General features: G+C 33.8%; 3 gene segments (V, D, J or C); all 3 read right to left on the minus strand.

The window, feature by feature from the left end:
- Positions 1-39: 39 nt before the first annotated feature.
- Positions 40-610, minus strand: LOC130238227 (T cell receptor alpha variable 9-2-like). The segment is given in 2 exon segments: positions 40-416; positions 571-610. Coding segments are annotated over 2 exon segments (417 nt in total).
- A 5,480-nt stretch (positions 611-6,090) lies between these two features.
- Positions 6,091-6,639, minus strand: LOC130238230 (T cell receptor alpha variable 18-like). The segment is given in 2 exon segments: positions 6,091-6,449; positions 6,600-6,639. Coding segments are annotated over 2 exon segments (399 nt in total).
- A 1,177-nt stretch (positions 6,640-7,816) lies between these two features.
- On the minus strand, positions 7,817-8,316 carry LOC130238241 (T cell receptor alpha variable 26-2-like). The segment is given in 2 exon segments: positions 7,817-8,139; positions 8,277-8,316. Coding segments are annotated over 2 exon segments (363 nt in total).
- Between the last annotated feature and the right edge of the window lie 19,570 nt (positions 8,317-27,886).

The following is a 27,886-nucleotide window of genomic DNA, read 5'->3' on the forward strand; positions in this document are numbered from 1 at the left end:
TTATTTATGTATATAATTAAACACAAGGATTTTTTTTCTTCATTTCCATAGTAGACCAATGTCTCCTTTCACAGTGAGGTTTTTGTTCAATGCTTGTGTGTTTTCAGTCACTGTGGCTTTCAGAGCACAGTAATACACAGCAAATTCTGATACTGCAGCAGAGGAGATCTTCAGATCCACACGGTTTCCACTTTCTTTTCGTGTTTTAGTAGCAAATCTGGCATCTACATCAGACGTTCTAGCTTCTGTTACAGTATCTACAGTAAGCACAAGATATTCAAGTGCTGATCCAGGATACTGACGGTACCAAAGTAAATTCCAGGCAGAGGAATAACTGCAGGATAAAGTAAGATCTGAATCCTCATCAGCAAACTCCTCCATTTTGTCTGGTGTAATAGTATCTCCATTACTGGCATCTGCAAAGGAAATGCTTCTTTTAAACTTTTAGTATCTAAGAGAACTCTAATTGTACTTTCAAGTCCCTATAATTAAACAGTACTTACGATATACTTTAACATAATCATAATGAATATACATAATTATAATGCATATGCAAACTATGGTACTTACATGCTAAAGCAGAGAGCAGAATAACTGAATGGAGAATCATTGTGTGTGTGCTTACAGCTTCAGCTTGAGTGATCTTAAATGATCAACTGCAGACAGATCAGTTTGAAGCTCCTCCTTCCTCAACACTTCAGAAAAAGCTGTATATAACATTGTTACGTCCATTCGGGACACGGACTGACGTACAATGATGCAATTGAGAAGAGCCCCAATCATTGCGCTGCAGGGCGATGGGACACTATAAAAGGAAAATGCCACATCAGTTCGGGATAGCCGACATTTCGTGTGAACTTGAGCTTTGTTTGACATTTGTTTTGTGTGTGTATCTTCCCCATTTGCTTTGATATACCGTTGTTTGATTAACTTTTGTTGGTGGGGTTTGTTTGCCATGTAAATACTGAAATGTTTTTGTTTCAAACTCCTTTGAGAACTGGAGTGTGAACATCGTATTTGTGTATTATTCTAGATGGGGGAGAGAGAATAGGTAAGCTGTGTCACAAGAAATACATGGCGCACACGCAGCATTCTTTTAGTTATATACACTAGGTTTTGGATTTGTGCCACACTTGTAAGTTTTGCTTTGGAAGGTAAGATACGACGTCTCGGACGTTGAAGGTTTACTTTTTGTAGTTCTAGGTGAAGAGTTAAATGGGTTAGTTAGTTGATTGTTTTGTTTTAATCTTTTCTTTTGTTTGACACAGTCCCTCCCCTTTGTCCTCCTAACAGTATGTCTGTTAAACTTGGTTTATTTATTTTTGTGAAATTGTTGTTTTATTTCTTATTACTACTTTTGTGTGAAACTTTATTTTTCTATAAGAATTTAAACACCGCACTTTCAACATAGCACTTTTGTGTCTTGTTGTTTCTCACCTATTATAAATAGCAACAACAATGGTGCACGGTTTATCGGTACTATGATAGTATCGCAATATATATGGCTCCAAAATACTGGTGGTGCCACTGTAGTTTGTAAAGAGTATTATTGTCATTAACGGTCTATCTACAATAGATAATGTTGCATGTGGAAAATGAATCACTTTATTTCTGTTCCTGTCAATATGATTTAGTAGGTACAACAACCGCAACAATCTCTTATAAACAATGACTCACAAAGTGAAATTTTGTATTACTTTGGATTTTTACCTGATATGACCCAAAATAGCAACAAAAAAACATTAAAACTATTTTTTACAACTTCATATTGCCCAATTTTGTTGGAAAAAAATGCTATTTTTGGTCAGTTATCTACCAAATAAACAAAAAGAACTAATACATTTTAGGTAAAGTCATGTGCATATAATACTTTTTTCAATATAAAAAGGGAGTTATGAATAAAATTCAAGTAGACCTATTATAACATCAAAAATATCATATTTCTGACAATTTTCTTTATAATTTGAGTAGTATCGCAATGCTATTTGGTATTGTGTTACTTCAGCTGATATGGTATTGTAAGATGAACTAATGGTATCGTGACAACGCTAACTACAACTGGCCTATAATTCGCCTTTTCGTTCCTGCTCAACTATTAAAAAGTAACTGAAGGGATGTAACAAACATATGTAAGCTTGTATAACAATGTTTAGTTTTGATCAGAGAGGGTTGAACTACAGATATGGGGGCTGAATATGCGATATAAAGATGTGTGCTGGATGCCTTTATTTAATACCTTAATTAAATAAAGAAACCAGGATTCTCTCTTCACTCTATTTCTTAGTTAGAGTTTTGTTTAAGACCATTGTTTGTTATGTTTTTCAAGGTATAATTAGATTCATACCTTACCACATGGTATCTTGATGAGTTCGGCAAATAAAGCCAATGTCCACTCCGGAAAAAAAAAGGAATAAAAAATACACTTTTGTTAATAAATTAAATCTAGTGAAAAGGAAGAATGAAACAAATACAAGAACAAAACAAAATCCTTTACTTTATTCTCTGCTGAGAATAATGGGCCTAACAGTATACAGAAATCTGTTTAAGCATGCTGCTGGTCTGTCTGTGTCAGCCTTTTATACAGTATTCAAGCCTTTGAATACAGGTGTGCCTTTAATGTTAGTTAAAGTAAGTTGCATAAGTGTTACTGCTATTATTCTTGGGTATATCTATATCAAGATAGCTTGTAGTATATCTCTAAATATGTAAATCAACATTGGGCAGTTCATCAGGGTTGTCCACCAAAGCCAAATCCTTTCGCTGGTGAAGGATATCTTCTTTTGGAGATAACGTTCCCATGCCTCTTGCAATTGTAGCAATTGGTTATAACTGTCATCTTGACCATATCCTCCTTTAGTGCCAGCAGATGGCTGAGCAACATTAGTACGCCATCTTTGACCTCTTCGAACTGTCTCCTCTCTCGTTTTCTTCTCATTGCTAATAGCTGTTTTTGCAAGCATATGAACATCGATTATATAAGTGAATTTTCGTGTCTTTTACCATTAATGTCATTAAAGCAACCAGACACTACAGATGCAATACTGTTTCAAAGTTTTGTACAATGCTAATGCGCTTTCTGTAATAATAGCAAACATAAAATAATAGATTTTCTAGATGTTGCATGGTATATTTGTGTATCTTTAATTCGTCTTCTTTTATTGCTGTTATTCGACCCTAGCAGAATCTGCAAACTTATTATCATTTTTTTTTTACAGAATTTGTGGAAAATAGTGTACTCAGCTTGATAAAATGTGTAAGGTGGAACTAAGAGTGTTGTTTTTGGTACAGTAAAACATTCTGCTGTTATTATGTTGAGTTTTGTGCACACAGATTTTAATTGTTCCTCTGTAATGTGTTTTCCTGAGTTTCTGTATGAGAGTTGAGTGTGTTTGAGTCACTGTGGGCCTCAGAGCACAGTAATACACGGCAGAGTCTGACACTTGCAGATCCTTGATTGTCAGTGGAAATGATTTTTCTTTGGAGTCCAGTGTTGCAGAAAATCTCTCCTTAAAGTCAGCCTCAGTGCTGTATTGATTCAGAATGTATATTGGTGATCTGTCTGGCAGCTTTTTGTACCAGAAGAGAGTCAGACTTGTATAAGTGGTGGTATAAATACAGCTGATAACAACTTTATTTCCTTCACTTTCAGTCATTTCTCTTATAGGCTGTTCAACTCGGTCTTGTCCTCTGCACACTGGAGAAATAGATAAAAGGAAATGTATATCATTAACATGCATTTATAGGAAATCAGGAGATTTATTCATCTAATATTGTTAAAGCAGACAGAATCAGAAATGTTCTCACCGTCATAATGTGCAATAAAACACAGGGAAATGAAAGCCCATCTACACATAGTTGATCTCTGAGGTAAAGAACAGCAGTCGACTCAACATGTGCTCTCTGAAACCGTGTGAAGGTTTCTCTCACTGAGCTCTACTTTAAAGGCTTTAATGCTGACAGTTGACTTGATCTGCTTGAGAGCAATGCTGACTCCTGCTGGATACTGTTTGAAATTACTTAACCTGCACTGTTTATCTGGTAACCATGAAGCATTTTTCACCACATTAGAAACTTTTTGATCCACACCAGTGGCGTTGCGAGGGGGGGCTTTGGGGGCTTAAGCCCCTGATGTATTTTCAAAAGCAGAGAAGCAGAAGCTAATGAGGTAGTAATACAACTGTTTAGCAAAACTGAACAGTTCTAACGACTGATGAAGCCTAATATTTGTTTTTGCAGTATACAATGTGTGTAGTTTTGGTGAAATAAAATAACTGTAATCAATAAAATATGCGTCATATGTAAATACATGCAAATTAGTCAGAAGACGTCATATGTACTAGCTTTCTAGATATGATATAGATAACTAGACATATTTATCTAGATATGCTATAGCCAGTCACATCTGTTTCTGTAATAGTTAAATCACAGTGAGTTCATGCATTTAGCTTATTATTTTATAGCTATATTCTACTGTAACATGCTATGTCCGTTAGCATCGGATTATAAATAGATTTTCTTGTGAAAATACCTAAGATGGCTGGAAGAACATATATAAACCATTTATTGTCGCAGTTGTGTAAATGATCAGTTAAAGCCATTTTATGTTTATTCAGATCTTAGTTTCATTTAACTACAGCAATAGCTGGATGCCTTCATCCATATTAGGGATTTCCTGGAATGTTCTACTACTCTTGTGAGGCATATATGGGATTTCTGCTCAAGTGCTACAATACCCACATCAACCTATTTTGAGGAAAACTGAAAAAAAAAAATCTCCCTCTAATAAAATTTGAAGTAAACATATTTCTAGCATATAGATCTTTATTTAATTTTTTTTGTACTATTTTGATACAATTGATTTTGTACAAAAAATAGTAGCCTATTGAATATCAATATTTTGCACGGTATTGAATTTAGAAATTCCAGTATCTTGACAACACTACACCTTAGTTAATCACTCTGTCTAATGAACATGTTTCTAGCTTTGTATCACATTTGGATAACGACTCACTCTATAAAATAAATCATATTTACAGATTTGAAGACATGCAGAAAACAGTCTCATAACAGATTTATAAATGAGAAGTGGGTTAATTTATCAATGTTTTTTCCTTTTTGGTGTTACAAGTCACAAAGCTTCACAATTTATTGTTAAAAGACTGTCAACTCAAAAACCCTTTATTTATTATTAAACCATTTAGGTGGGGGCTTATTTGGGGCTAAGCCCCTTATCCCTTTCGACCCTAGCAATGCCCCTGATCTACACTACACATTTTTCTATTGTACAGTCTTTAGCTTACTGCATATGCCAATTGGCATCAACACTTGTTTTCTTTTATTTTTACATGTTTTTTCTTCTTTGTGGTTTTAAATGGTTCATGAAATAAATGCAAAAATTCTTTATATTTTCTTCCATATACGAAAGGTTACTCTACAATAAACCATCATCATGAGTTAAACGGTTCAACTCAGATTTAGTTCTCTCAGTGTATGAAAAAACAAAACTCCTTCTCCAAAAACGTCTTCTAAATATGAGACTGACGTTTATTGTCTTTTGGTTTTATCTGAAAATGAGTGAGAAAGAATGGAATTTCTTAACCTGATCAATCTTTTGAAATAAAATACAAAACACATTTTAAAATGATATACAGAAAATCAACAGTTCAAAAGTAATTACCAGACTGAAACAGTTTCAATTGTTATTGTTGTAAAGCTAAACAACACTGTTGTAATTGGCTACTTCTCTTTCTGCAAGAAGTGATTACTTGTAATTCTATATAAATACACTCTAAAAAGAGGTCCTCAGCTTGTAATCATAGAATAGAATAGATTAGAATAGAATAGAATAGAATAGAATAGAATAGAATAGAATAGGCTTTAAGTGCTATTAAGAACCATAAGGTTTCTCCAGCGGTTATTTGGGGTGATAAAGGTGCTATGTGGCATTATACACTCTAGGAAAACAAAATTTACAGTAGTTCTCTATTATTAAGTCAAAGAACCATATTTACTGATACATACTGTAGCACCTATATAGTGCTATGTAGCACTTTAACCACTCCAAAAAACTGGTGGAGAACCCATGTTTCTTTATACAGGAAGGTTTTTGTTCTGTGCTTGTGTGTTTTCAGTCACTGTGGCCATCATGGGTGTCAGAGCACAGTAATACACAGCAGAGTCTGATACTACAGCAGAGGACAGGAGCAGATCCACATGCTTTTCCTTCTCTAATCTGATCTTTGTTGTAAATCGTTGATCAACATCAGACTTCTCTACTCGTTTAGACCTTTCTGCGATGATTACAAGGAACTCAGGAGCTGATCCAGGATACTGACGGTACCAAAGTAAAGACCATGCAGATGAAAAAGTGCAGGATAAAGTCAAATTTGAACCATCATCACCAAACTCCTCTGTTTTGTCTGCTGTAATGGTATCTTCACTACTGGCACCTGAAGGAAAATGTTAACGGGATAATGAATTTGAGCATTTCAGTAGATTTTTTTGTACACTTTTAAGTATTATTTCCTAAAATAATAAAAAAAATAGAATAGTATTCATTATAATCATTAAGGTAATACATTTCAATTGTTGGTACTTACATGCTAAAGCAGAGAGCAGAATAACTGAATGGAGAAGCATTATGTATGTGCTCACAGTCTGTTTGAATGATCATGGCGGGTTGGAAAATCCTTTACATGCGTTTCAAGCCCCTCCTTCCTCACCAGCTGGGAAGAAGCAAATGTAAATGAATAATCCAGCTATATACAGTTGAAGTCAAAATTATTAGCCCTCTTGTGATTTTTATTTATGATTTATTTTTTAGATATAAATTTCACAAATTATGTTTAACAGAGCAAGAAATATTTCACAGTATTTACTAATATTTTTTTTTCTGGAGAAAGTCTTATTTGTTTTCTTTTGGCTAGAATAACAGCAGTTTCAAATAATAAAAAAAAAAAAACATTTTAAGGTCAAAATTGTTCAGCCTTTTTAAGCAAGCATAGTTTATTTTTTTGATTGCCTGCAGAACAAACCATCATTACAATGACTTGCCTAATTATCCTAATTTTATCCTAATTAACCTAGTTAAGTCTTTAAATTGCACTTTAAGCTGAATAAATACTATAATCTTGATAATATCTAGTAAAATACGGGGGGGGGGGGGGGGGGGGGGTCTAAAAGTTCAGGAGGGCTAATAATTCTGACTTCAACTAAATATATTGATCTGATGAGTGTTAAATGCACAGAAATAGGTTCTGGATTTTAGTTATATTCAGTAATGTGTATCAATGTTCAGTCTTGTGATCATCTTTATTGAGAATTTAATTACAATATGAGAATAGTCATATATATATTTTGCATTAATAGTGGCACTTTGTAGGGGAAAAGTGGTATTGGTACATTAGAAATTTATAATAAATACTTTTGTGTTTTTGAACTATACTGCAGTAAAATGTATTGTTTTGTATTTGTTATTTACAACATGGTACAGCATACTGTAGAATTACCTATAGTGAACTGGTAATAGATACTGTATACTTTATATTATACAGTAAACTGTAGTGTATTGTAGTATAGAGTTATTTGTTTACTGTACACTACCACAGCAACTGTAGAATTACCACAGCAGATTATATCAACCACTTTATTATAGTATTGTTCAAAAATACTAGTAATTATAGTATAAATATATCATATATAATATTATTTACCATAAAGTACTATATATTTTTACTGATGTCATCACGTCACTGTTATAATAGATGTCAAGGAAGAGTAAAACTCCTCAGAGCTCTTATAGTTCTTGTCAGGATGTTTATTGGGTTTGAGTCACTGTGGGCCTCAGAGCACAGTAATACACAGCAGAGTCTGATACTGCAGCAAAAGAGAGTAGCAGATCCACACGCTTCAGTGCTTTGACAGCGTTTGAAAACAGACGAAGATCAGACTCAGAGCTGTTTGAATATTCAGTGACAGAAAGTAAATACTCTGGTTTTGCTCCGGGATACTGGCGATACCACTGGAGATTAACACTGGTGCCACTAGTAAGAGTGTAGTTACAGGAGAAAGTCACATTTTCACCCTCAGAACTATGTTTGTCTGGAAACAGTGGTTTGATTGTATCACCAAATAGATTTCCTGCGAAAAAAAACAATAGTAATAATACAATTAGGCATTTATATATATATACATTTTAGGCAAAGTTAAATGGTTATAATTTTAAGGATTTTAGTTATGTTAATAATAAGCATACCGATTAAAGCATTATCTCTTACCCATGTAAAGCTGTATTATAATGCAGGTGAAGAGAAACATGTTGTCTTCATAGAGTCAGTGATGCAGAAACAGTGTTTGACTGAACTCTTTCACTCTCAGCAGTGTGAATAAACTCCACCCACTGCTCCACTCATTATTCAACACCAGTGTGAGGATTTGTTGAGATCTGTATGATATCTTCCCTCAAACTCTCTTTTACCTCTCATTTATCTTGTTTTTGCAGAGCATGTAAAATGTGAAGAGAGAGGTGTATTGATCTCTGGTGCTAGAAGTCAAATGAATCCATGTCATGTTCACAAGCTGAATGAAGTCTTGCTGACTGATTGACTGATTGCATGTTTCTGTCGGGAGATATAAAAATGGAAATAAATCGATAATTTTTTCCAGTGTGTAATTGTTCATGAATCAAAATATGTAGTTCAGTATATTCATTCATTCATTTTCTTTTCGGCTTAGTCCCTTTATTAATCTGGGGTCGCTACAGCGGAATGAAGCGCCAACTTATCCAGCATTTGTTTTATGCAGCGGATGCCCTTCCAGCTGCAACCCATCACTGGGAAACACAAACACACTTATTCACACACATACACTACGGATAATTTAGCCCAATTTAACCTGTACCACATGTCTTTGGACTGTGGGGGAAACCGGAGCACCCGGAGGAAACCCACGTGAACGCAGGAAGAACATGCAAACTCCATACAGAAACGCCAACTGACCCAGCCGAGGCTTGAACCAGCGACCTTCTTGCTGTGAGGCGACAGCACTGCCTACTGCGCCACTGCGTCGCTATTAGTTCAGTATATTACTTTACCTAAAATCATAACTAATAGAAGTCAATTTCTCAATATAATGATGAACACAAGCCAGTTTTGATTCCTCTTTGTGTGACTGACTTTGGGTTTGTGGAGGTTTAACACATACTAGGACTGTTTGTATGCATTAAGGATGCAATTCTGCCACAGGGTGGCCAATTTGTGCAATTACATCACTTAAACCAATTAAACAGAAAAGCAGAGGTGGTTGTGGATTTATTCTATTTGATTTTTAAAGTTTACTAATTAATTAATTTATTTATTTATTTATTTAGTAATATTCACTGTGCATTCAAAAAGTTGACTTTTAAGTTAAAAGTGTATTAGCTGAATAAATCTAGATGAATCTGAAACTGCAGAAAACTAATAACTTTTTGTGCTGCTTTTAAATGTTTCTGGTTTTCTTTGATGCCTTAAACAATAATAATGTTTACACAGGTGTGACCACATATTTGATTGCATTCAGATTGAGGTATTGATTGTGGTTTTCTCTTGATGAGTTGAAAGAGAAAAGAGCTTCAGGTTTTTGTACGACATGTTTCATGTTTTGTATCACTGGGCTCCTACTCTTAGAGCACAATAATAGAGAGCTGAATCTGACAGACGCACATCAGTAATAGTGAGTTCAGTGGATGAGTCTGATGTTGTGGATTGGAACCGATCATCAGAGGAGTGTGCAGTGCTCAGAGATCGAGCACCTGTGTATGTTAAAAACAAAAGTTCTGCATTTGGATTCTGTCTGTACCAGTAAAGCCGAACTCTATTGTTGGTTGTACTGTATGAGCAGGACAGCTTGACAGCTTCTCTTTCTTTTGTCATAACATCTTTCTCCTGTGGCTCAATATTGTCCCCAAACACCAAACCTGTGAACAATAAGTGGAATACAGATCAACTAAACTGCCAACAGACACAATGCAAACCATTAAAATGACCAAAGAAAATTGTTAAAACAGTTTTTAAAGTACTTTCAAACTTGTAATGAAACGTGTTCCTGAATAATCACCTGTCGCCATAATAACAACTAGTAGAAAGCTTCTTTCCATGTTGAATAGGACCAGCTCTGTTCAGTTCTGAGCCTGTCAGTGTTCTACAACTGTGAATGAAACTCTGAAGGTCATGAAGAATCTCTGAAACTTCCTGATCACAAATCAGCTCATTCTTCCGTAGTCATAGTATTTTCATAGACCAAAAAACACTAACAAAAAGTAAAGTTGCAGTATTTAAATTTCTTTTGTAAAACAATGACAGAACAGTTTAGAATTCACTGCAGTTTAAATCAGAATTATACTGTCTTAATCAGTTGTGTATTGTGTTTTCAAATCAAGTTAATGGTCCTGTACAAAATAAGTTTGGAAAAAGGTAAAATTTTCATTTAAAGTGATAGTTCACCCAAAAATGAAACTTCCATTGTTTTCTTTTATTTCTTCTTCTGATATTATATAGGATAACAAGATATTTTAATGAAAGTTGAAAACCTGTAGCCATTAACTTCCATAGTATTTGTTTTTTCCTCAATGGTTACTGGTTTACAGCATTCTTCAAAATATTGTCTTTTGTTTTCAACAGAGAAAAGATATTTATAAGAGTTTGGAACCACTTGAGGGTAAGTTTGTAAGAATTTGTCTTTTATTTGTGGGAGAACTTCCCCTTCAATTTTATACCATAGCAATGATAAATTAGTCATAAACTGGATCATTTTAAGATGAAATGTTACATCAGATTTGCAGTATGTTTTCTCTTTATACAAAGAAAGGAAAATGTGTATGTATGCTGTTTTGACAGTATTTGCCAACACTGCAACTCTGTGGTGGAAATGTGCTTGCAAACTGTGAATATAATTTAGCATTTCAATAACAGATTCTGTTGTCTGAATGTATTATAGAAAGCACATGCAAATGAGGATTGGTACTTCAGTTTACTATGGCTGCAACATCATTGTCAGTTTAAAAAATTCACTGATCTGTATTCTTGCTCTCATCAGCTGTATAAAGGGTTTTTGTATAGAGCTGATGTGTTTCCTGTGACTGTGGGCCTCAGAGCGCAGTAATACACAGCAGAGTCTGATACTGCAGCAGAGGAGAGCATCAAATCTGCATGGTTTTGCTCACTTTTAGTGAGTTTAGCAGAGAGTCTTGGATCTACATTAGATGATTTGCTATTTCTTTCACCATCAAAGATGGACACAAGAAATTCAGGAGCTGCTCTGGGATACTGACGATACCAGAATAGATAATCTGCAGATGAATAACTGCAGGATAATGTCACATTTGAACCCTCCTTAGCAAAAACATCTGTTTGGGTTGGTTTGATGAGGTTTCCAGAAACTGCAGCTGAAAAAAATCAGAGAATGTCTAAATGTTGTGTCTTTTAAAATAAACCAAAACAAAGTACAGTACAAATAATTCAAAAATGTATATATACCTGCCAGACAGCAGAAGAGAATAGCTGAATACATTTCCATTGTGCAGTTTACACTGGTTCAGAATGAATAGTTCCTACCCTTGTCTAGAAATGAGGAGATGTGTGTCAGTCCCTCCTCTTTCTATATTTCACAGCTGAGGAGCAGAAAGAAGACCCAGTTACAGTCAGTCCTTATTTCTCCTAATTGTCATGCATTGTTAAAGGCATAGTTCATCCAAAACTTTACTCTTTACTTTACTTGTCACACACCTGTTTAAGCTTCTTTTTTCTGTTGAAACGAAAAAATATGTAAATCTGTCACCATTCATTTCCATAGTATTTGTTTTTCTTACTATAGAAGTCGATGGTTACGAGTTTCTAACATTTTTCAAAATATGTCCTTTTGTGTTCAACAGAAGAAGAAAACTTATATGGAAGCACTTGAGAGTAAGGCATTCTGCTACAGCAACAATTTAAAGTTAAGAATGCTATATTTGAACAAAGTGGATGTCTGCTTAAGCATAAAATGCATTTTACTGTAACTCGATCAATAACACCAACGTTTTCTAATAATCTAGTTAATAATTAGGTAAAAGTCATTTTTGTAAGTTTACAGAAAGCATTAGCTCTTCTAAAAAAGTATTTATTTATTTCAAACAGTATAATCACTGTTTGAAATACTCTTAAACTTTTAAACACAAGTGTTCAAACACAGATACATTTCATCATAATCAGCAAAACATCTACAAATAAGTTTTTTTAACCACTTTGAAATGGAGCGGGTATTATTTTCCCAACCCATTACCCCCAATTCCATGTATTTCAAGTATCTCTTCAAATTATTTATTCTTTTATCCTTACATTATATATGTTATTTGCAGCAAATTGTATATTTCCGTAAATGAAAACAAACCTAAACTTGACATAACACTGCAAACATCACAATATAATTACTCGCTATGGATTCATCATTTTGTCCCAGTTAAACAATCACATCTCTTCATCCATAAATTCCTTTAATAATATAGATTGTTTTTTTAGAAATAAAACATATAACTTACATTTAAACTATTGCAAATAGGGAAAAAATCATTGTATTAAAAATCATTTTAATATAATAAATATTATGAACTCTTTAAATGAAATCAGTTACACTATATATTTTCATTACAAAACTGGTGTCTTTATAACATCTATTTTAACAAATTAATAGCTCATTCCTCATCTTTTTTTGCAATAATATTAGTTATAAACAAATGTAGAAAAACAGAGGGTTATAATCTTTTCCAGTGTGTCAACATTAGTAAGCTGCTCAGTTTAGTGGAAAAAAGTTAATTTCAAAACACCCTCTAGTGGGAAAATGGAGCAACAACCTCTTGTTTATCCAAGATGGACATAAAAAGCAATATTCTGAGTTTAATGCAACTGAATATCACTCATCACTCCACTAAAATAGCTGAAATTTTAATCCAATTATTACCTTTGATATTTTTGAATACGCAAATTAATTGTATGCAACTTTATATAACAATTGCATCAAATCAGCTTTTTTTTCTATTGTTATTAGATTTTACTTTATAATTTAAAGTATGATGATAATAATAATACTAATAATATATATGTAATATTGTTATTAATATTAGAGGTGGTGGTGTGGGTGTGGTCATTGCAGAAAATATACATTTTATTCTGAAACTGTTTAAATCATAAAGTCTTGTCTAAAGTTTTCAGCCTTTTTTTCAGCATTAATGATTTCAGTGTAATTTTACATTGCCATTCAATTTATTACTGTGGTTTTTTATCAAATATATACATTGACAAAACATATAGGTAACACTTTAGGTCACAATTCATGTTATTAACAAACCATAACACTACCAGCGTAATAAATTTTTAATTAGCTGTTTATTAATAATAAGATGGGAATTGGGTTTAGGTTTTGGGTGGTATTAGAGATGCAGAATAAGATTATGCTTTATAACTGCTAATGAACAGGTAATATCAGGCAGGTAATATGTAGGCCCACATGTTGTGCGTGCAGAAATACCCAGATTTTTAGTCTGTCATTGAGTCTATGTATTTACTTGTATAAATATGTGTACATTTATATTTATTAACTTTTTAAATTAATTTCACTAATATTATTGTGATTTAATAATAGTAATATGTACAATACAGTTTGTAAACTAGTATTTTCTGTCTTTTTTTAGATATATTATACGAGAGAACTGCTTTGTTTACCAAATATGTGGATCTAATTGGATTTGTATTGTAAACATTAAACAAAAGTAAAAAAATTATTATTATTTATTCATAAATTAAGTTATTAGTTACGACACTCCTAAAATCATTCCACATAATCCCCAGATTTTTTTTTTTTTTTTACAAAATTCTCAGCAGAAATAGCCAAAAAAAATGTTCGCAGGTTCTGTCTGGCCCTGGTAATAAGCCAGTAGTTGATAGTATGAATTGTGACCTAAATTAAAGTGTTACCAACATATATATTCAAGAAAACTCTTAGTCTTATTAATAATAAAACGTATTGCAATTAAAACTTTTAATATTGTTTTCAAATTGAACTTGAAGTTTATAGTGTGTTTAATGGTGGCAACACAGTGACTTATTTTTATACATTCTGAATTATTCTTTTATAAAAGCTCCTATAACTAGTTTTGCCTTTTAGCTGTGCCAGGTTTTTGTTCAGTGTTGTTGTGTTTTCCTGTCACTGTGGGCTCCATGGCACAGTAGTAAAGAGCAGAGTCTGATACAGCAGCAGAGGAGAGGAGCAGATCCACATGGCTTTGCTTTTCTCCATTAGGTTTAGCAGTGAATCGGGGATCTACACCAGACTCTTTAGCTTCACTTGTACCGTGAATAAAGAACACAAGGAATTGAGGAGCTGATCCAGGATACTGACGGTACCAGAATAAAGTCCGTGCAGATGAATAACTGCAGGATAAAGTAACACTTGAACCCTCCTCAGCAAACTCCTCTGTTTTGACTGGTTTAATTTCATTTCCATATGCAACACCTGCAAAATGAAAAGCTTTTAATCTTTTGAAACTTTTGTATTATTTATTTAAAATTAAATGTCTTTTTGACAGCTTTTTTATGGTGTGACTGTAGCCTGTATTGAAATTCTTCACAGTATGGTTAATTAAAATATACACTGTAAAAATATGAACTACTTACATGCAAAGACAAAGAGTAGAATAACAATGAGGAGTCCCATCATCTGTGTTGACTAATGCAGTTTAAATGAGCTCTGCATCAGGATCTGAATGAGTTTAGTCTGAGCTCAGCAGAAGTCCCTCCTCCTCCTCCAGTCCAAGTTAAACTAGCATTTTAAAAGACTTGAAAAGGGTAAATAAACAACCTCAGTTTAATTAAAAAACCAACTCATCCTTCCATTATCATAGTATTTTCATAGTATTGACAAAAACACTTTTCCCAGTGAAGGGTTGTTGCTGAAAAGGCATCCGCTGCATGAAAAATATGCTGGATGAGGTTCATTCTGCTGTGGTGACCTCAGATTAATAAAGGGACTAGGCTGAAAAGAAAATGAATGAATGAATGAATGAATGACAAAAACACTAAGAAAAGGTACTGTATGGATGTTTTTTTTCCTTGCAAAACAATTTTCGTCCCTTTATTAATTAAGCGGTCGCCACAGAGGAATGAGCCGGCAACTTATCCAGCACGTTTCACACAGAATGCCCTTCCAGCTGCAACCCATCACTAGGAAACACCCATACACATTTATTCACACACATAAACTACGGACAATTTAGCTTACCCAATTCCCCTATAGCGCATGTCTTTGGACTTGTGGGGTAAACGGGAACACCCGGAGGAAAAACACGCGAACACAGGGAGATGCAGCAAACTCCACACAGAAATGCCAACTGACCCAGCCGGGGCTTGAACCAGCGATCTTCTTGCTCTGAGGCGACTGTGCTACCCGCTGTGCCACTGTGATGCCCTGTTTGGATATCACTGCAGCTTAAACTATATAATTATACTGTCTTAATCAGTTGTGCGTTTTGTTAAATTTTGAAATGAAGTTAATGGACATTTAAATAAAATGTTTTGCAAATGTTTGTGTCTGAAAAATTCATTTAAAGGGAAGAAAAACAAATAAATTCAAATAAATTGACCAAATCTACAAAATATTAGGAGGAGGTCACTTGAACAGTCTTAGTTTTGATGGATTTTTTGCATTTAGCTGTGGATTTGAGTTAAATATTAATACACTGAAAATGTCAAATGAAAAATAAGTCATTGGATTCCTAGACTGCAGCTTTGCACATGAGGTTTGGCCATAGGAGAAATGGTCGTGCACAACTGAGCCTGGTTTCTCTCCAGGTTTATTATTCTTCACTTTCGCCAATTGGTGAAGTTTTTTCCTCACCGCTGTCGCCACTGGCTTGCATGGTTCGGGACTTGTAGAGTTGTGCATCGATGGATTTGCTCCAGTGTTTGAACTCTCAGCAGTGAATATTAACCACAATGAACTGAACTTAAACTTGAACTGACACTCTTTCAATTCACTATAATCTTCTATGTTAAGCTGCTTTGACACAATCTACATTGTATAAGCGCTACAGAAATAAAGATGAATTGAATTGAATTTAATGGTGGCAGACAATTTATTTGGGCTGAATTTAAACTAATTTAGTTTAACATTACTACATTTCATTTGTTTGTTTAAATTCAGCCCAGATAAATGAGCAAAAATCTTTTTCAGTGTACATTTTACATTGGTTGTGTTTGTTGTGAATGTTTGTCTTCTGGTATTGTGTTTATATATTACTGTATTTGTGGGAAAAAAATACTTTAAAGGATGTTTTTTTTTTCATCTTAAATTTTTATAAATGCCATCCCTACACAATATTTTTTTAAATATGATTTTCTCAAGTGTGTATAATTGAGAAATGTTCTGTGGACTCTTGATTTATTTATTTTACAACCTTTAAAATGTACTTCTTAAAAAAAAACAAGCAAAAAGACACAAACTGTGGAAAAACAGAAGTGTGTCAAGGAGACAGTAGCTGCTCAGTTCAGTGTGAAAAACAGAAATGATAACTCCTTAACACCCTCTAGTGGACAACTACACACATTCACAAGTTTAACAGACATAACAACAATGATTTGGCTTAAATTTATTTAAGATCAAATAAATCCATTGGCGGGCGACACCGTGGCCCAGTGGTTAGCACTGTCGCCTCACAGCAAGAAGGTTGCTGCTCGAGCCCCGGCTGGGTCAGTTGGCATTTCTGTGTCGAGTTTGTTTGTTGTTGTGGGTTTCCTTATGCTTCGGTTTCCCCCATAGTCCAAACACATGCGCTATAGGTGAATTGAATTAACTACACTGTCCATAGTGTATACAGTAAGTATGAATTTGAGAGTGTATTGGTGTTTTCCAGTACTGGGTTGCAGCTGGAAGGGTATTCGCTGTGTAAAAAATATGCTGGATAAATTGGCGGTTCATTCCACTGTGGCGACCCCTGATGAATAATGGGATTAAGCTGGAGGAAAATGAATAAATGAATAAATCCATTGGCATAAAGGCCCTAGTTTTTTGTGTATTTTGGCCACTGAAAACAGAAGTATTTGTTAAAGGTTTACTGTGTTGGGAAAGATCTAAAACAAGAACAAATGTAGAATAAAATAATGGATAGAAAAATATCAGCATATTCAGATTATAATTTTCCATGAATTAATTCTATAATGTGGATTTTCTGTGTTGTTTTTCACTCGATAGCTCACTAGAGTTATTCTGAAAGTGTGGACTGAACTCAAGAATCATGAGATGTTACTGTTCAGGAGGTTTTTGTAGTGTGTAGATGAGTTTCCTGTCACTGTGGGCGTCAGTGCACAGTAATACAGCGCAGAGTCAGTCACTTCAGCTTCAGAGATCTCCAGACTCACACGTTTGCTGTTTTTATCAACTTTAGGTAAAAGTCGAGGAGGAAGAGGTTTACTTGTGGCTCCATGCTCATAAATGTATGCAAGGAACTCTGGTCTGGATCCAGGATACTGACGATACCAGTGCAGGTTAGTTACTGACCCTTCATATTTACAGGACAGAGAGACGGTTTCTCCCTCAGATTTAACTCTCTTGTTTTCCAGCGGTGTTATTGACTGTGCAAATGTGTCAGCTGCAAATGGTAAAATATAAAACATTTCAACAAACTGAATTTGTATTAGGAACGTTACTGCAAAGTCAGGCTAAAACAAATCAAAAGCATTGTTTGTCCAAATATACAAATGTCTAAAAGTCATCAGTAAAATTTGACTTACCTGTTGTCAGTAACATGAGAACAAGAGCGTGAAGAATCATCATGTTAGCACTGTGAGAAGTTGAATGATCACTTTTCTTTTCTTTAAAGCTTCACAGGCTCCACCTGCAGTCACTGTCACATGATATGAACTGCACTTCTGGGTGATCAACCTTTAAATGAAAATATGAAACCAATCACATTATTTTATTTTATTTATTTACAACATAATTCCAGAATAGATTAGGTATTTTTTGAAGAGCAGATTGCTGTGTGAATGCTGAGTGTCACCCTCTTCTCTATAATATAGTAGTTGTTTCTTTCTTACCTTTTTTTTTAAACACAAGACAGGGGACATCCAACTATTTGAGACACTTTCATCATATATATATATATATATATATATATATATATATATATATATATATATATATATATATATATATATATATATATATATATATATTTTTTTTTTTTAATTTATTTATTTATTTATTTATTTATTTATTTTTTTTATTCTGGAATATCTTTTTACAACCTCCCATATAAAAAGTAAACTAAAGGAGGGCTTATAATGGATATCTTACAAATATGAATGTGATATTTACCTAACAATGAAACAAAATTTACAATATAAGAGTGTCCTGCATGTTTATCTGTAGGATTCCTGTATGATTCCTACACTGTAAAAAAAAATATCGTAAAAAAAAAGGTCAAATGACTGGCAGCTACGGCTGTCAAACAAAAACCATAAAATTACGGTAAAATTTCTTTGTTGAAATAAAGTGCAAAAAATTATAAATCTACAGATATTTTCATTAAAATGTTTACAGAAAAACACTGTTATTTTACAGACTTTTCCTAGATTATTACGATCAAATCCGTTCAAAAAAGTTACACACTAAGAGTTTTACAGAGAAACACTGTTATTTCACAAACTTTTCTTAAATTATTATGATCGAACACCATCAATAAAGTGACTGCACTAAAATTTCAAAAGAAAAAATTTTATTTAAAAGAATTTTATCTCTCAACCATTACAATTAAACACCTTTAATAAAATGCCAAGACATGCTCATGGTCATAATTTAACAGTTTTATTTTGGTTCAAAAACATCTGGAAAAAACAACAAACGAGATACAACTGATTAAAATTCTCACAACTTTAAGATTACAGTTGTTGCATTTTATTGAACAGTATTTATATAAAAAAATGTATGGAATAATTCAGTTACAAATCTTAAATGAAATGGAACTGTAATGTGAAGGGGATGCTGACAAAGGAGTGCAGATCCAAATGCAGAATTATTACACAGAAATGGTCAGGCAAGCAACAGTCAACACAGGGGCAAACAGATGTGTGCAGGGAATCCAGAGTCATGGTCAAATAACAGCTAAATGGTCAGTCCCAGCATCAAACCACGTAAACAATTAACAAAAAAAAGCATGGCAAAAGAAGAGAAACGCATCATAATGTTCACAGTAACAGTATAACAAGACTTAGCAATTGGTGCGTGCGTCTGGTCTGCTTTTAAAGTCCATGTAATCAGTTCATAACAATCCTCCGACTGTGTGTGTGCAATCAGCGGGATCCGGAACAGGTGCATGTGAGCGGAATTTATCTATTTTATTTATTGAACAGATTTGATCGTAATAATCTAGGAAAAGTCTGTAAAATAACAGTGTTTTTCTGTAAACATTTTAATGAAAATATCTGTAGATTTATTATTTTTTGCACTCTATTCAACAAAGAAATTTTACTGTAATTTTATGTTTTTTGTTTGGCAGCCATAGCTGCCAGTCATTTGACCTTTTTTTAAGATTTCTTTTTTTTTTTTTTACAGAGCAAGTAATTACAATTTATTACTTTAATTTTACGTAATTTTAAATGTACTTCAAAAAAACTGGAAAAAACACTGTGTAAATAATACAGCAATTGTATTGTATAAAACAGGAAAATGGCTGTTATTTGTCATTAATTATATAATACATAATATAACAGTCAAGCTGTTAATTTACAAATATTGTTTGTAATTTTTACGGAATTTTGAATATAATTTAAAATAACAGAAAAAATACTGTATAAATAATACTGTAATTTCCCTGTATAAAAACAAAAATGTCAGTAATTTGTTTTTAATGATAAAGTACCTAAAATGAAAGTCAAACTCTTAATTTAGAAAGATTGTTTGTCATTTTACTAAGTTTTGAATTTAATTTGAAATGATAAAAAAATACTGTAAAAAATGTAAAGATATTTTCTGTAAAATTAGTTTTTTTTTTTACAGTGTACACAATCGCTGAAGGATTCCTGCATGTTCCCTGTAGAATTCCGGTAGGAGTCCTACAAGTTCACTGTAGGATTCCTGTATGTTCCCTCTAGGAATCCTGCATGTATCTTGTAGGATTTCTACACATCTCCTGTAGGAGTCCTGCATGTTTCCTGTAGGATTCCTGCATGTTGCCTATAGTATTTCCTGCGTGTTCCCTGTAGGATTCCTGCATGTTCCCTGTAGAATTCCTGTAGCAGTCCTGCATGTTCACTGTTAGATTTCTGTAGGATTTGTTCATGTTCCCTGTATTCCTTTAGGATTCTTGGATATTCCCTGTATGATTCCTGTAGTAGTCAAATAGTCAAGTTTATCTAAAGGATTTCTGACTTGCATCTTTTTCTGAAGGATTTTTGCATATGAACCTGCTGTATTTTACCTTTCAGTTATAGTATAAATCATCAGTATCTAATATTAATGACAAAATGCACTGAATATGTTTTAACAGCTTTTTGATCATTGTATAATAGGTATAATTTTTAAAATATGAAATAAGTGAACTGATATGATTAGTCTCTCTCTCTCTCTCTCTCTCTCTCTCTCTCTCTCTCTCTCAGATTCAGATTCAGATTCAGAGAGCTTTATTGGCATGACTGTAAAACAAATCACAATGTTGCCAAAGCAATAACAAAACACAGAACATACATGTAGATAAAAGAGAAATAAGTAATAATAAACAAACACATTTATATATATCGCTATATAATAAATATCTGTTGTCACAATAAACAATTTCATTAAAAAAGATGAATAAAACTATATAAAAATAGATGATAAGGACAGAGAGCTTTAATAAGGGATAAGGGGGTTCAGCCTTTTTCTCTCATATGGTGGCATGAGGACACGTACTGTGCTGCTAGGTGGAGACACTTTTCATTTTCTCCCAGAATATAATGGAGTTTCTCCATATCTGTGGCTTGCTGGAATTGTGGCAGAATTCGAGATATTTGTGTGAAGTAAGCATCTCTTATGCTCTCATATTTGCTGCAGTGAGTGAGGAAATGCAGCTCATCCTCCACAACTCCAGCAGAGCAATGTGGACACAGTCTGAGCTCTGGGCTCCTCCAGCTGCGCTTATGTCGGCCCGTCTCCACACTCAGACTGTGTCCACTCAGACGGTACCGGCTCATCAGCTTTCTCTGACCAGGGCTCTTAATGTTGGTCAGGTACGGGGCCAGTTCATAACCAGATTTAATCTAATCTCTCTCTCTCTCTCTCTCTCTCTCTCTCTCTTTCTTTCTCTCTCTCCCTGTGTGTATACAAACACAGACAGACGGGTAATGTGTTTACAGTGTTTGTGTGGGAGGGTTGAGTGTGTTTGAGTCACTGTGGGCTTCAGAGCACAGTAATACACAGCAGAGTCTGAAACTTGTACATTTTTGATCTTCAGTGGGACTGATGTTGTAGAGGAGTCGAGATCGGCATCAAATCTCTTTTTAAATTGTTCCTCAATCTCACCGGATCCAGGAAATTTCTTCAGCATATATTGAGGGATTCCATTTACTTGTTGCTGGTACCAAAAGAGATATGGAAATGTGTCAGTGGTTGAATAAGTGCAGTTGATTGTTACACTTTCACCTTCTTCAGCAGTTTGAACTTGTGTTTTCTGCTCAACGCTATTCGGGGAAACAAATCCTAAAAATAAAAATGAAAAAATATATAATAATAAAAATTGAAGTATAAGCTCTCAAACAGCAAAATCTTTTAACAAAAAGATATAGTTTATCTACAAACCAATAGCCACCTACCCCACAAATATGTGAATAGAATGAGAACCACCCTCATCTGGTGTGCCATTATAGATATTGTGCTTCAAATCCGCTGAAATCACAAAAACTCACTCAGAAATCCTGGGTCATGTTTTGTTTTTTGCATTTCTGATTTACAATTCCTCAAACAGTTTATAGGTGGAGCTTCTATCTGTTCTGTCATTATCAGATTCATAATTACAGAACATTTATATGTGTGAGCTATGATCATACATTGTTTGTAAAGTATTTAGATATAATAATCATCCCTTTTACACAGAGATTTTTTGGCTTGGTGTTTACTCCTTTTTAAAGATCTATTGGGAATAGATAAAAAAAAACAGTTGAAAGTTAAAAATTCACGTGTTGTGCAGGCATTGTTATGACTATATACAGTTTTGCTGAATTTTTTTTTCTTTTTTAAATATTTCCCAAACGAGGTTTAACAGAGCAAGGAAATTTTCACAGTATGTCTGATAATATTTTTTCTTCTGGAGAAAGTCTTACTTGTTTTAATTCGGCTAGAATAAAAGCAGTTTTTAATTTTTTAAACACCATTTTAAGGTCAAAATTATTAGCCCCTTTAAGCTATATATTTTTTGATAGTCTACAGAACAAACCATTGTTATATACAATAACTTGCCTAATTACCCTAACCCACCTAGTTACCCTAATTAACCTAGTTAAGCCTTTAAATGTCACTTTAAGCTGTACAGAAGTGTCTTGAAGAATATCTAGTCAAATATTATTTACTGTCATCATGGCAAAGATAAAATAAATCAGTTATTAGAAATGAGTTAATAAAACTATTATGTCTAGAAATGTACTGAAAAAAATCTTCTCTCCGTTAAACCGAAATTGGGGAAAAAAATAAACAGGGGGGCTAATAATTCAGGGGGGCTAATAATTCTGACTTCAACTGTATATGCTATTGATATGACTACATAAACTTTTTTTTAATGGAACCATGATATTTGGTGATTTATAACATGCAATCAGCAGTCGATGGCTATAAATATGACTGCTGGTCTTCAGAAGTCAAAAGCAGATACAGGCAAAACAAACCAATATTGAGGTCTTAAAAAGCAATAATAAGACATGTCTTATAGGTAGGTCCAGACAAAATCTGTGGACATTTTTTGCTATTTCTAGAGAGTTTTGTAAAAATCTGCGGATTTATATGGAATGATTTTGGCAGTATCATTACTAAAAACTTAAATGAAAAAGAAAATAATACTTTTTAACTTTTATTTAATGTTTACAATGCAAATCCAATTAGATCCCCTTATTTAGTAAACAAAGCAAGTTTCTCATACACTCAAAATAACTGTATGAGCACAACATTGTATGAACTCAATTTAAATGAGGCAGGATTTCCATTCAATAAATTTGTTTAGCACCAACTAAAAAAAATCTATTTACACATTTAAATGCAATTGAGTTGGTCCAACATGATTTTATTAAATAAAGTTTAAATACATTTGTATATCTATTTAACTTAAACTCAGAGGTCTGATAATATCATGTATGTCAATTATGTGTCGTACATTTCGAAGTCTCTTGGTTTTATTTGAAGTTATCCTAAATTAACTAAAAGGGACATTTGTAAGCATATTTCTCCAAACTTAATCATCTCAAAACTCAAAGCATTACATGAAACTCTTCTAAATCTTCCAAATTAGATGAAGATTAAACTCTAACACGTCTTTCTAATAATTTGAAACACTTAAGATTACTTTTATTGTCAACATTTCCCTCTCTTAATTCAATCCCACACAAAACATGCTGGGAACTACAAATCCCCTAAGCAGGTAGTTGTCTCAACACGAAACGCTTAAGTTAACTTAATGGTTTACACATTTAAGTGGACTGAACATAAAACAAATAAACTGGGCAAAGAAATGACAAGAATTGTGTTGTTTCAGTTCATTTTAATCAGGTAGTTTGAACAAGCAGCAATAATCATTTTTAGAGTGTATAATAAATCTACTAAAAGACAGAAAATATTACTTTACAAACTGTAGTGTACGCAATTCATATGACCATTTTCATATTAGTCAATAATATTACTGAAATTAATACAAAACTGAATGAATATAATTGACACCTTTACACAAGTAAATAAATAGACTCAATGATGGGCTAAAATAATGGGCAGATTCTGTGTGGGTTTACTTATAGATTACACGTATAATGTAGAAAATATTGTTTAGTTTCTAGATAGACTGAGTTTTATGAATCACCAAGGTGATGGTCAGGGCCGGAGTGGGACTCCTTTTTAGCCCTGGAGTTTCAAGCCTTAGACCGGCCCACTTCAGTTCATGACTGACTATATAAAAATAATGTCATTTCTAATTCAGTACTTCACAGTGAAGATTTATATGAACAGTTAACACTGCTGTAAGGTTTAACAGTATCAGAATCTATTTTCTGTAAGAATTAGTGCTGATAAATATCCAAACATTGAAATGAAAAAATATCAAATAAATACAATTATATATATTAAGCTATGTATAAAATAAAGATTAAAATTAAATGTATTGAATTTTCTAATGTCACTATCATGTCTTTTTTAAGGAAACAGCTGCTTTATAGCTTTAAATATTTTTCATAAATATGGGATCATTAAAGGGTAGCTAAATCTCCAACACTATTCTTTAAAACATCACAATGTCCTTTTCTGCAATATCTGAATATATATTCTGTGCAAAAGTGTTCACAGATATCCAGTCCTTCAACACAAATAGAGAATAAAACAAGTATTGCACTGTTATCTGCCAGACATTTTTAACCACACTATTACTTTCTAATGATGGCTTCATTTCTTCCCGCTTTTTAGCTTTCTGATCAAGTTAAGTCAGATTTATTAATGTAGTGAATCATCTTATTTCAGTAATTGTCTCTGGGCATTTTTCATTCAACAGGTGTAATATTCATTAATATTAATAATAATTCTAATTCTTATATTCACTCAATGACAATCCTACCTGCCTGGTAACGTTATGGGGCCTGGCTCTTCACTGTTAAAAGCAAACTGGACAAGAGGCTGCTGCTGAAGAGCTACAGTACAAGGAAACGTTTGATACATACGTAAAGGTTGGTTTGCAGACAGCTTAACGTTAACTCACCGGTCTTACATCTGGAAAGGGTCACCAGTTAAACCGTAACACCGGCTGTTTCATCGTCTTCATGTGTTTTTGTTCTCTCGCTGCCGATGGTTTTAACGAAAAATATACTCCGCTTTTTTAATTCTGGCCTTTTCAGCGCAACCTTTGCGCTTTTTATTGTCCATTTTTCATCTCTCGCATATCTCTTAACAAATGATTTTGCTGATGACCAAGGTGCCACTGTTGGGGAGTCGAATGATAATTACGTCATCATTAACCTGCAGGCTGCATTCTGCTCATGAGGCTGTGATAAAATTAATAAAAAGAGAGGAGCTGCGGTAAAATAATGAATTAAAAAAAATTACGCTATGGTAAAATAAATAAATAAGTGCAACTGCTAAGAGTGTACGCAGCTAGGGACACCGGCCCTCGTGGCCAAAAACAGACCAGCCCACCTGGAATTCTCCCGGTCCTCCCGATTAGCCAATCCAGGCCTGTTGATGGTGTTCGTTAACTTTAATGTTCTCCTAATAAACAAATGGTATGAGAGTGAATAAATTAACAGCAGAAAAAAAAATGTTAAAAAATGTAAAAATTAATGAAGAATAAGAGTAAATCATTAAACTAAGGTTAATTTTAAGTAAATATCGCCCTCTTCTGGCATGTCACACTTTTGAGTGCATACATATTCACAATATGAATTCCAATGGTAATGAACTGTTTAGTGTGATTATTATATTTGAGCTGCATGAAAATGAATCCAACTAAAACCAGCATATTTAAATAGATAATACAAAGGATGTAAACAATTAAAAGGATGGTTTACTCAAAAATGAACCGTTGTTTTTATACTCCTAGACTTTTGTTAATTCAGAAATTAATCACAGAATTGTAATGTTTGGGTGAACTGTCGCTTTAAGCAAAATTCTAAAATTCTAAAATAACTGGAATGTATTTATGAATTTTAAGTGTTTGGGAGTAAAAAATAGGAAACTACGAGATTTAATCTAATCAAAATTGACATTGGATAATGATGTAAATTTTTGCTGTTTATTAAAGGGGGTTTTTGTGTGAGTGTTGAGTGTGTTTGAGTCACTGTGGGCCTCAGAGCACAGTAATACACAGCAGAGTCTGACACTTGCACATCCTTGATTGTCAGAGGAACTGAAGTTTTGTTGAGAGCTCCATGAAATCTCTCCTTGAATTCATCCTCACTATTTCCAGTTGTAGAGAATTTATTGAGCATGTGTTTGGGGACCCCATTGACTTTCTGCTGATACCAGAATAGAGTCGGGCCTGTAGAAGAAGTCTGATATGTGCAGTCGATGGTTACAGTATCACCTTCAAAAGCTGATTGAGTCTTGTGCTGATCAACTTTATCCTGAGAATCACATCCTGAAATAATCACAACAAAATTAATAAATATGCGCATTACACACATAAATAACATTCATTTGAATTATATTAAAAATTATCATTATTTGATAATTACTCACCCTTGATAAATATAATTATGATCAGGATGCCACTTGTCCAGAAAGCCATTATATGAAGCTGAAATCCTCTAAAAGTGTTGAAGAATCTGCAGAGATGTTGTGCTCGTCTTCCTCTTTCTGCATCTGTTGAAGCAGCAGTCAATTCATATAATTGCTCTGCTGCTGGGAGGAGCCTGAGCTGCACTCAAACTCAATATACACTGGTGTTGTGTGTATAAATAGCCCAATATCACTCACATTTCTGCATATGTATAATAATCTAAGAATATATGTATCTATGCATGTGAAAGGGGTGTGTGTTCTATATGTTGTTGTGGTGTTCTGTATGTTGTGGTGGTTTCCACAGTACACAGTTATCTCGTGTAAGTTAATCCACTGAAAAAGTACGTTTGTACTTCCACATGCATCCACATTTGGAGTTGCGTTCATTCTGTTGAAGTCAACCTGAGGGCTTCTAAAACCACTACATATTAATATTCAATTCAATTCATGTTTATTTATATAGCGCTTTTTACAATGTAGATTGTATCAAAGCAGCTTAACATAGTTCTAGTAATGTCCAAGTTGAAGTTCAGTTTAGTTCAGTTCAGAGTGTGATTTAAATTTCACTGCTGAGAGTTCAAACACTGAAAAGCAAATCCACCGAAGCGCAACTCCACAAGTCCCGATCCGAGCAAGCCAGTGGCGACAATGGCGAGGAAAAAAAAATTCACCAATTGACGAAGTGAACGGAAAAAAAAACTTGAGAGAAACCAGACTCTGTTGGGCACGACCATTATTTTTCTGGCCAAACTTCCTGTGTGGAGCTGCAGTCTAGGCGCTGGAGAAGCTGGACGTCCATCGTAGAGAAGCTGCAGGTGTGAGTAGGGCTCCGGTATGATTTATGCATCATACCGTTATGCGATGCATTGAGTGTATGCTTTACTAAAAAGATAGATCTTTAATCTAGTTTCGAACCGAGAGAATGTGCCTGAGCCTCGGACATTATCAGGAAGGCTATTCTAGAGCTTAGAAGCCATAAATGAGAAGGCTCGACCACCTTTACTCGACTTTACTTAATACTTACTTAAGATTGCTAGGGAATGATACGCCAAAGATACCCCTACCAATATTCTATATAAAGGTCTCTTAAAAGCATAATAGCAACTTCTGGTTCATGCAAACTTGTGATGTTAATAGTTCACACAAAAATTTAATTTCTGACTTCACTTGTATTAAACCAGTCTGAGTTCATTGTTCTGTTGAGCCCAAAATAAAATATTGGTCTATTAAAGAATGTGGTAAACCTGTAACTATTGACTTCCATAGAATTGTGTTCCTACTAAGTCTATATTTTCATGAACGTTTGTGTTCATGCTTTCAATATTCTTCAATATTACTTTCTGTCTACTTTGTGCTTAACAGTACAAAAAAGTGTAATGATGGAGCAATT

This window comes from Danio aesculapii, chromosome 2 (genome assembly GCF_903798145.1).
Source record: "Danio aesculapii chromosome 2, fDanAes4.1, whole genome shotgun sequence".
NCBI lineage: Eukaryota > Metazoa > Chordata > Actinopteri > Cypriniformes > Danionidae > Danio > Danio aesculapii.